This window comes from Chrysemys picta, chromosome 4 (genome assembly GCF_011386835.1).
Source record: "Chrysemys picta bellii isolate R12L10 chromosome 4, ASM1138683v2, whole genome shotgun sequence".
In the NCBI taxonomy this organism is placed as follows: domain Eukaryota; kingdom Metazoa; phylum Chordata; order Testudines; family Emydidae; genus Chrysemys; species Chrysemys picta.
The window spans coordinates 137,547,045-137,557,760 of NC_088794.1; the positions used below are offsets into that span (position 1 = coordinate 137,547,045).

Genomic DNA, 10,716 nt, shown 5'->3' on the forward strand with positions numbered 1-10,716 from the left:
GAGTTAGATGCAACTAACTGATCCATTGGACTCTACAAGCTGTGGTTAACCATTTACTATAGTAGAGACTAACCATTCATTATAACATCTATTAATCATTTGTTAACCCCATATAAACTATTTATAAATGTATCTTTACTATAAGTATGATTAAAACTCTTCCCCGCACTCCCATCACCCAATTTTTATTAGGTTTTCCCCAAGAAATCAGTTACAAGAGTATTCTGCCCAAAAGTTCAGGTGTATTTCAGTGTGACCCTTCCTTAGTGTTAAATATTCAAGCACACAGCTTGGGGGGGGGGGGGAGGTTGGGAAATCACACTGATGCTTGTGCAAAAGATCATGTTCTTAAGGCTAGAGACAGCTTTTAGATGTAGCCCCGAATACATGTAACTGTGCCGCCCCAGAAAGGACTGGGGGACTCTCTGGCACAGTTGCTCCAGAGTTCTCTGTCTCACTTGGGATTCATGGGGAGATCTGTTGTATCTTCTAGAGGACTGACACAGTGTATTCCCATTGCTGCCCCAAACCCCACATGTGCCATGCCAGCTCCACTGGTCAGCAGACGGGAAGGATAGCGGTAGATCCATGCCTCTTCCAACTCTCCACCCCTTCTCCTCCCTCATGAGTAAAGGAGAGAGAATATCGGGCATGCAACTCCTGCTCTTCCCACCTCAATGGCTGGAGACATGATCAAATGGTGTGTTTCCCATACAGCGGGATGGGGATGGGGATTGGGATGGGGCTTTTACTCCACTTCACTCCTTGGGTGGCCACCATCGGCCCCAAGCACAATTTAATCATTTAAGTTTTCAGACTGTTTAGCTATTGATTAAACTAATAGTTTTTAGTCCCAAGAAATATAAACTAATCATGTTTCCTAGAGGACAGTCTCTGTCCTAGGATGTTCCATGTTGTTACCTTTATGTCACAGCGGGCAGATATATTTAGTGTCTCTCTTTTATTTAAAAGCAGAGGTTGACATTGATACTGGAGATAATAAAACCAAAAGTCATTGTGTGATACAGTGAGGTATGTAAACCCGCAACGTTGCTTTTATGTGAACTAACCCCAGCACTGGGACTTTACACTTTATGATGCCATCAGTAATCATTATGGCAACTAAGCTTTTTGCCTTAATATCTGATTTTGTGTTTGTGATTTTTGCTGTCCAAGGGCCTGATCCTGCCCCATTGGAATCAGTGGCAATACGCCCAGTGCTGCAGGATCAGGTCCCACATGTCTGTCTTTTATGTCAGCAGCAGCCAATCTACCTTTCCCAGCAGAGACCGTAAAGTCTGGTGTTAATTACTTAAACCAAGCAAATCCAGTTTGCTAGAATAACGGGAGGCCTTGCTTTTGTCTGATTACTATTTTTTCCAAAAATTGTAAAAATGTAACTTCAGTACATTCATCCTGTGAAAGAGGCGACTGCTCCTCCCCTAGGCTCACGGTTGTGGGTGGGGCTTATCCATTACAGAGTTGTTTTAACAGGTTTGTTGGAATTATTACAGCACAATAGTGGACCAGGGGAGAAATTCTGCTTATACAGGACTACCAGCCCAACTGAAATCCAAATTTTACGTGCTAGTCAGCACTAAGGTCTTGGTGTTGCAAAACATGTGCATGTACTTAACATTAGGCTCATGAGTAATCCATGGAAGTGAATGGAGCATGCAGCTGCTGACAGTTAAGCACATGTAGACATCTCTCCAGGACCATGTCTTCAGTAGAGAGCTTACAGCGGCACAGCTGTACCGATCCCCCATGTAGCCGCTGACCGGACAGAGCTCTCCTGTCGATATAATTAGCTATGTCTGCAGGAGCGCATTTCTTGCTGACATAGCACTGTCCACACCGGCGCTTCTGTCAGTGTAAGTTATGTCGTTCGGGGCGGGGGGGGGGGGGGGTGATATTTTTTCACACCCCGAGTAACATAAGTTTTACCAACAAAAGTGCTAGTGTCAACAGCCCAGGATTGGGGCCTAATTTTGCTTTGTTTGAGACACCAATGCAGCTATGGGTAAACCCAATTTTTCTGAAACGCTCTATCAAGTGCCCCAAAACCATTTTCCAAAGTTTGCCTTTATTTATATTAAGGGGACAGGAGGGAAATTGCATAGTTACATGTACTGAAATTGCATAGTTACATGTTTTCCTTTGCATTCTAATCATAAGCAGTCAATGAAATGAACCAATAATCTGAACTCTCTGAATGTCTGATTTCATGAACAAAATGTATTTATTCTACAGAATCTGCTGTTTCTTGCTATGTAAGAATATTGGGTATCCCTCCCTAGTGATCCCCAGGAACTAATATTCCTCTTAGCCAGTCATCTATTGGTGGTGAAAGAGAAGCCATGGGAACCTCTGCTAAGACTTTTTTTTTTTTCTTCTGCATCAGTAGCCTGAAGCCTGCTCTAATTTATCAGGACAGGAACCAGTTTCTCTCAGCCATTTTGGTAGCCAAGGATTAGCCAGAGCACTATGTGTTCTGTAAGAAGGTCATTTCGTCCTCTTTTGGGGTTGTTTGTCCCCCATGTGGTATTGAGACAAAACCAGATGTGGTTGTCTCCGGTATCACACTGAGGATGCCATAATGAAGAGTGTGCTTCTCTGCCTCCACCACCAGCATGAGTGCAAGGTCACACCAGCGAGAGCTGGGCAACGTGCTCTTCAAAATGACCCCTCCCATGCAGGGCACACAAAGCCATGCCGAGGGGACGAGGTCATGTGACGTTCCTGGAAGTGCTGGAACGTCCGGTGTTCTGGGCATGTGCGAGTGACCATCCTAGTGTTCTGACTCCTGGCTCCTCCTGCACCAGTCACACCCCTTCTCTACAGCTTCACACCTGAAAGAGGCGGGAAGCTGCTGTGCTGCCTTTAAGAATCCAGTCGCCAAAGATTGACAGGAGCAGCAGCAAAAAGTAGCAATAATTCACATTTGAGACACAGGTCAGGGTATCAGGGACTGAGCCCCCTTATGTCAGAAGAGTAGCATCAAGAACATTAACGATGTTTGGAGACAGATGACCGTACGTGTGTTTATAACATGTCTTCTCAGCAGGGCCGGCTCCAGCATTTCTGCCGCCCCAAGCACAAAAAAAAAAAAAGCCGTGATCGCGATCGGCGGCAGCAATTTGAAAAAAAAAAAAAAGCCGTGATCGGTGGCGGCAGTTCAGCGGCAGGTCCTTCGCTCCTAGAGGGAGTGAGGGACCTGCCGCCCCCGAATTGCCGCAGGTGCCGCCCCTCTCCCTTGGCCGCTCCAAGCACCTGCTTGTTAAGCTGGTGCCTGGAGCCGGCCCTGCTTCTCAGACAAGACCTGAGACACATCCAGGTTTTTTGGACTGGCCTTGGAATACACAAGAAAGCCACACACAAGAATTTACATTAAGGGTCGGATCCAAAATTGGTTGAAAATCAATGAGTCTTTCCACTGACTTCAGTGGGCTTTGGATCAAGCCCTGTAAGCGCTGTAAATGTCCTGAAAGAAAGCAGTAAAAGTAAAGGCAATTCACAGCTGAGGGTGTCCCAAAATTCTAGCTACGATACGGTCCCATCTTCATGTCTGTCTGTTAGTGCCCTCTGGTGGTCAAGTATTGGATGAACATGCTACAGAGAACCCCTAACTGAAATTCTTTCCTTTCCTTCTTTATCCGGTGTCTTAACAGTTATTTGCTTGTGTGAATTAAAGAGGAGTAGATGAGAAAAGCCCTTTACTTCTGTTGCCCTACAGCCTCTAGCTGCAGCTTTTTCCTCACCAGTCTGTCTGTAAATCCGATTCATGCTTCCCACCTTTCAGTACAAGCAGCAGCACTGTTACTTCACTGGGCAATGAACGTTCCCTGTAAAAGAGAGTGGGAACAAACCCAGTAAAACTAGGAGATGAGTTGTGCTATTAGTCATCGTCACCTTCTGGAGAAAAAGTAGCTGGATTTCCATTCCCCTTCCTTTCTACCGAAATACAGCCTTTGATTTTGTAAGGCAAGGAAGCACAATTTGCGTGGAATCAGGGGAACTGATTTTCATTTGGGACATGGTCGTTTTTTAGAAGCAGCTCAGTGTGGCACAAGCTCCCCCCTGCCCAAATCCAGTTGGAAGATCAGAGCTGAACCGCTCCCAGTTTTTACCATGCTGTGCATCTGCAACAGCAGTAGAATAAAGACAGGCTTTGATGTGCTCAAATTTACCTTGTTTCACAGAACCACAGATTTTAAGGCCAAAAGGGACTATTATGATCATCTAGGCTGACCACCTGCATATCACCAGCCATAGAATCTGATTCCTGCATTAACCCCAATTTTATTGCAATAGCTGTTCGTAAAGGCCAAATGATGCTACTCGCCCCCAAAAGTACAGTTTTGTTCTTCAAAGAGCAAAAGATGAGTGCCTGTGCGTGGTACTTGTTTCTGTTTGAACAAAGCAGTGTAGTCACAAAAGGGAGGAGGGAAAAAGAAAATAAATCAGGGAGGAAGTAGATTTCAATTTATCAAGGGTTACAAATAAAAGTAAAAAAAAAAAAAAATGTCCCATACACTATATGTTATCTGCTACATATACACCTTGACCTGCTCTTTTTTCCATAAGGACTGTATTTCTTCAGTTTTAAAAAAAAATTAGGATAACTCATGTTGGGTCATTTTTGTTTTCTAATTCTAGGGGGCTAACAACCCATCTTGTCTTCTACAACAGATTCAGTGCTTCTTATGATCTTAAATTTTCTCATCTGCCACTAGAATCTAATTGGTGTCAAGTATCAGAGGGGTAGCCGTGTTAGTCTGAATCTGTAAAAAGCAACAGAGGGTCCTGTGGCACCTTTAAGACTAACATGCTCCCAATATTTCTGTTAGTCTTAAAGGTGCCACAGGACCCTCTGTTGCTTTTTATAGAATCTAATTATTCACTCTTGTGGATGTGTACATCTTTAGCCATGGTGTCCATATTTGTAAAATATGCATGAGACCTGGAGGAGGTTTTGTTTGGTCAATGAGCTAGACAGCATCTTAACATTTACAGATGAAAGCTCCAATCCTGCAAACACTTCCTGAAGTGCCTAACTCACATGAGTAACCTCATTGTCTTCAATGGTACTACTCACCTCGACATTGGAATTTTGGTGTTTTCTTTCTGGAAATTTATTTCTGGAAATTGACACACTGGGACGATTCAGTTAAGTCCATGCTAAATGTCTTTCGCCATCACTGTGCTAAAACCAAAGGCCCCACTCTGCTCCATTCACAATCCCATCTATACAAGTTATTCTATGCTAGAAGAACCCTATGCCTGCATGCAGCTCTGTGTGAAAGCAGTGGGACGTCTGTCTTCTCAGATTTACTTGTGGGATCAGTGCCCAAGTCAATGGCAAAACTGCCAGCTCCTGCAGAGGAAGCAATATTAGTCCCTAAGCTAGTTGTGTCTAACTAGCATACAGATGAAAACCTAATATATTCCAACATTCAGCATGGAGAACATGACATTTATTGGTTAAAGTACTGTGCTGAATTATTAGCAGTGACCAGTTCCAGAACAAAGAAGATGGTTAAACTCTTCAAACAAAGTTAGAATCTCAGTGCATGAATGAAATAGAGTTTTTATAGAGTACATACATTAATAGTTTTACCATTTTTTTTTGTTCTTCCTCTCTCTCCTTTTTTTTTTTTTTAAGTGCATTGGGGCACCTGGTTATTTGATGGATTTAAAACCAATTTTTCCGACTAGTACATCATGTACGGGATACGTGCATGCACACACACACACACACACACACACACACACACACACCTGACCACAACTTTTTTGCTGTTGTAATTTTTTCATATTTTCTCTCGCAGGTGTCACAACAAAGCAGAAGAATAAATAACGTGGAGTCGGTGAAACGCTGACAAATCCATATAATGCTGCCATTCTCTAGGAAGCACGTTTCACAGTGTTGAAATTCCATTACTGATCATGTTTGTAGTAATATCTTGGGATGTAAAGTTTCTTCTAAAATGGTCTTTCACTAATCCTTCCTTGGGGATTCTGTGTATCCAGCAAATAACCGACAGATGCAAGAGACTTAAGCACCTTCAGAATGTGCCTTATGTGAATGCTGCCAAGGTCTGATGCTGAAAATGCTCCATGCCCAGAACTTCTGTGGAAGCTGATGGGAGTTCCATGTGTCAAGGGCTGATAGGAATAGGCCTCTGATAAACTTCATTTGGGGTCAAATCCTGCAGTCCCTTCCTAGGCCAAACTCTTACTGAAGACAATGAGGCCATGGCCTGGGTAATGAATGCAGCATTTTACCCCATGAGTCATTTTAAAGACAGCAGTGCCTCCAAAACTGAATTATGGGTAAAATTAGGCACTGTCATCAGCATCTGATTGGAAATCTGTTACTTCCCATTCTAGTGCCCCACCAACAATTGGAACTGATGTTGGACCAAATAAAAGACCCAATTCAGATTAACATACTTTCCCTTGCTATCGTTTTAGACAGGGGATATCTATTAAAGGAAAATGTATTGTAGTGAACAGCTGGCTGTTTGAACACTAAGGACTTGTCTATATGGAGAGTTAGTTTGTGTCAAGTTGAAGTTCAAATGTATAGTGCACTGGCCTTCTGCACACTAACTGGTCATGTGGACCCTGGTACCACACACTAGAAGTTTTACGGTGCACTTTGATCTACTCCAGTTTCAGTTTGGGGCAGTATTCTACGTATTTCAAATGGGAGTAGATCAAAGTGCACTACCGAACTTCTAGTGGGCATTCGGAGGGTCCATACTGCCTGTTAGTGCACGTGACAGGCTGGGGCACTGCACTCCAGCTTGCTGTTCACTAACTCTCCATATACACAACTCCTAAGGCCTGGATCCTGCAAAGACTTAAACACACATTAACTTTAAGCATGTGAATAGTCCTATGGAGTTCAGTGGAACTTCTGACATGCATAAAGTTAGACACATGCATAAGTCTTTGCAGGTTTGGGGCCTAGAGTATCTATTTTGTTAAAGAAACAGAAAGAGATTTTTCTAGGGTGATCCATTCATAATATTTAAAACTAATATTATTTGGCAAATCTCTGGTTCTGAATATTTATTGCCTGCTGCATGCACTCAAAGGCACTTGGACTCAACTACAGAATGTTTAGAGTCTGTTTCAGTTTAAAAGATAGTTATGCAATTTGTGCTTTAAAACCGGGAACCTGCAGTATTTTGTGTTAAGAAATCAGAGCTTTATTTCTGAATTATGTTTTATAATAACCTTGTACCATATAATTTTGTACATATCGGTCAATTTAAAATTCTAGATGTTTGTTCAATCTGTATTGCAATATTAGATTGCAGTGGGAACTGTGTGGAAAATCATTACTTTTAGCAATCATGCCTATATACAGTAACTTGCTGAGCACATATAATAGTGTTCAGGCTAAGCTACTTTGCATTGCTTATTAAGACTTGATCAAGGGTCATTTACTAAACCTGTACTGGATGAAGTTCAGAATTAAAACAGGGGCTACCTTTAACTAAAAACTTTGCTTGGAGTGTGGTGAAAATTGGTTAACTACAGCAATTACCAGTTTAGAATGGGCCACTGCCATTATCAGATTCAGCTGCGGAAATCCTCTGTAGCAGTGTAGCAAAGCTGCATTTGAAATCAAGTTCACCACTGGCGTAAACATGTAGAGGTTCATTAACTTCAGTGGAGCTGCACTATCAGCAGTGAATGTGACCCTTCGTATGAGAAAACACACACATACACACATACAAAAGAGCTTAGGGGTCAATCACCATTGTAATGGTCATGGCTGGAGGGCCAGCTGCACCCTGTTCCCTTTTTGGTCTCTCTGAATGCACCCCCTCAAGTGTCAGGCCTCATGTCTTTACCTATCCCAGGGTGGAATTCTACAGTTCTCCCACTCGGACTGGGACCTGGGCTTCAGTACCCTGGGAATCAACCATGCTTACCCAGCAGGTCTGACTGGGTTCCACACTTATGGTTCTTCCCTTCAGGAGCCTGTGGCCGATGGTGTATAGTGACAAAGCTGCCTTATTGAAACCGGAGTATTGTTCATTTTACTTATAGTAACAAAGCATGTAGAGAAAAAGCATTTTAGGACAACAAACAGTCCACACCTGTCCATCGTCCCCAAAGGCTTACCATCCCCTCAGGGTCACCTAGTCAGGCCTAATTTCTTCAGACAATCCAGCCAATGCCTGCATCCTAGTCTGGTTCCCCCAAACAATGACTTGTCTCTCTGCAGAGAGCACCCCTTCCTAAACTTTCAGAGTTGCTTTGTTCTCGCATTCTTGGCCTTTGTCCCTTTGGACAAAACTAGTTTTGCAGGTTGGCTTGGGAGGAGGTAAAATATTGATGCTATAAGAGTATGGGCATTGCCCACTGAACAGCACTCAAGTGTTTGCTGAGAAGTGGCTTATCCTGAGCCAATCTTCTTCCCTTCCTGCTTGTTTTCTTTATAGCCCCCTACTAAACTAAACCAATATATTCCCAAAAGCCAGGTCAACACTCACTGTTCATAAATCATGACAGAGCAGTTCCAATTTTGTCACAGGAATAATTTAGCAAGAGTCCAGGTGACTGAGACAGGGTGGGAAGAGGAAGGCTGTCTGAGTGGGATGTCTAATTTTGGGCTGTATTTTACCTGTGATCTTTTCGAGAAGCTCCCATTCATTTTCTCCCAAAAGAACTAAGTATTCCTCATGATTTCTTACTAGTTACCTCAGGACCAAATTCAGTGCTGGTGTGTAAGCAAGGCCCTTCTAATTTGTTTCAATGGAGTTGCATCCGTTTATGCCAGCAGAGCAGTGAATCTGGCCCTCAGAAAGAAACTCACTTTTCCTTCAAGAATTTTAGTAAATTTACAGCTAATAAACACATTAGAGTGCATTAAACAAGCAAGCCTGTGAAAGCCACAAGCTTCTAGGTATCAGGTTAACTCTCCATGTCCATTTAGCATTGAGCAGCATCTGCATGATTAATCTATAGTATAAATAAATTCAAACACCTTTTTTTCAAGTTCCTTGCATTAGAGGTAGGGGGTTTTTTCTTCCTCGTTTCAACATTTTGAAGAAATTTTTAAAAATTTAGAATAAAAAAAAATGGAAAAGATGAATTCACAACTTTCCTGTTTGTTGGGGGGTGGGGGGGATTCCACTCTATTTTGTATGGTTACAGATATTGTTATGGTGATTATAACTATAAAGTTAACATAGTACATTGTAGCCTAAATAAATATTCCTACTGGAATCACTAATTTAACACAATCTTATCCCAGAGAATCTCAGTCCTTCCCGCAGTGAAAAGAAAAAGAAAATAAATCAAATTGTGAAACTAATAGTACATTTAACTTTTCAGTTGCATTCCTTTTCCACCCCTCTCCCACACCTATACAGTGCCTAAAGCTTCATCCTGCAAAGGCTATGCACATGCTTAACTTTATGCACTTGAGTAGACACCACAGAAGTCAGTAGGACTACCCACACTCACACAGAAGTCAGTAGGACTACCCACACTCACACAGAAGTCAGTAGGACTACCCACACTCACACAGAAGTCAGTAGGACTACTCACACTCACACAGAAGTCAGTAGGCCTACTCACACTCACACAGAAGTCAGTAGGACTACTCACACTCACACAGAAGTCAGTAGGACTACCCACACTCACACAGAAGTCAGTAGGACTACTCACACTCACACAGAAGTCAGTAGGACTACCCACACTCACACAGAAGTCAGTAGGACTACCCACACTCACACAGAAGTCAGTAGGACTACCCACACTCACACAGAAGTCAGTAGGACTACCCACACTCACACAGAAGTCAGTAGGACTACTCACACTCACACAGAAGTCAGTAGGCCTACTCAAGTTAAGCATGTGTGGCAATCTTTGCAGGATGAGAGCCTTACACTGCAAGCTCTTTGGACTTTGTCTCCTACTTGGCTATTAAGCACGCTGTTGGTGGCATACACTTAGTAATGATTTTCACATCGTTATTTTCTCTCACACTGACCTTGTCAATGAATTTACAATAGTTTTTGACCTTCTGATGGTTCTAACAATTTCCACATTCCGTACAATGTCAATGGGAGTTGTATGTAGAATGGGGCTAGAATGGCTTTTGCGTACAAACGTTATGCAAGTACCCGTCTGCCATGGTCTCTTCGTTATTTGATTCACTTGTTATGTGCTATTTGGGAGAGAAGATTAGAAAAGCACCAAACTGTCTGTTAAGGAAATGTACAGCTAAATGTAAAAGTTAACCGATTTTCATCCCCTCTAAATGTAAAGCTTAGTTCTACAGCTTAATGTTTCTGGCTTTCTGTATGTAAAGGATTGGTTTTCTGTACACTACTCTATTTGGAGTGCAATATAGAGCTTACCAATAATAAATCAGCACTATATGAAATCCTGCCTTTCTTTATTGGGTAATAATTCATCAAAAAACAAACTCAGTCATGGAGTATTCTGTGTTCCTCCAGCTCTCAGTCACTTTTTGTGTAACGGTGTGAAAAATGGTTTGGTCCTGCCTAGAGCCTTGACTACAATGGGGAAAACTGGGACCGGTAATTTCCCACGAGGGGTTGTAAAAATGGAGGCTGCAGTACCGGTAGTGCTCTGGTGTTTTTACTAGTGTGTGATGACAACCTGCCATGGTATGCTATTACACTTTCAGTAGCAACAGTGCAGCTCTCCTATTGCTGAAAA

The 10,716-nt window shown here is 42.5% G+C and overlaps 1 protein-coding gene across 2 annotated transcripts in view; it reads left to right on the top strand.

Moving 5' to 3' along the window:
* Window positions 1-10,417, top strand: part of INF2 (inverted formin 2) — a 73,906-nt gene extending 63,489 nt beyond the window's left edge. Inside the window, exons 22-23 of one of the 2 annotated variants that reach the window (XM_065593718.1) lie at window positions 976-1,032; window positions 5,832-10,417. In XM_065593718.1, coding sequence (XP_065449790.1) covers window positions 976-1,031 — 56 coding nt within the window. In that variant the 3' untranslated portion in view covers window position 1,032; window positions 5,832-10,417. The remainder of the gene's footprint in view (window positions 1-975; window positions 1,033-5,831) is intronic. The other variant, XM_005285812.5, reaches the window with a different exon arrangement.
* The last annotated feature ends 299 nt before the right edge of the window (window positions 10,418-10,716 follow it).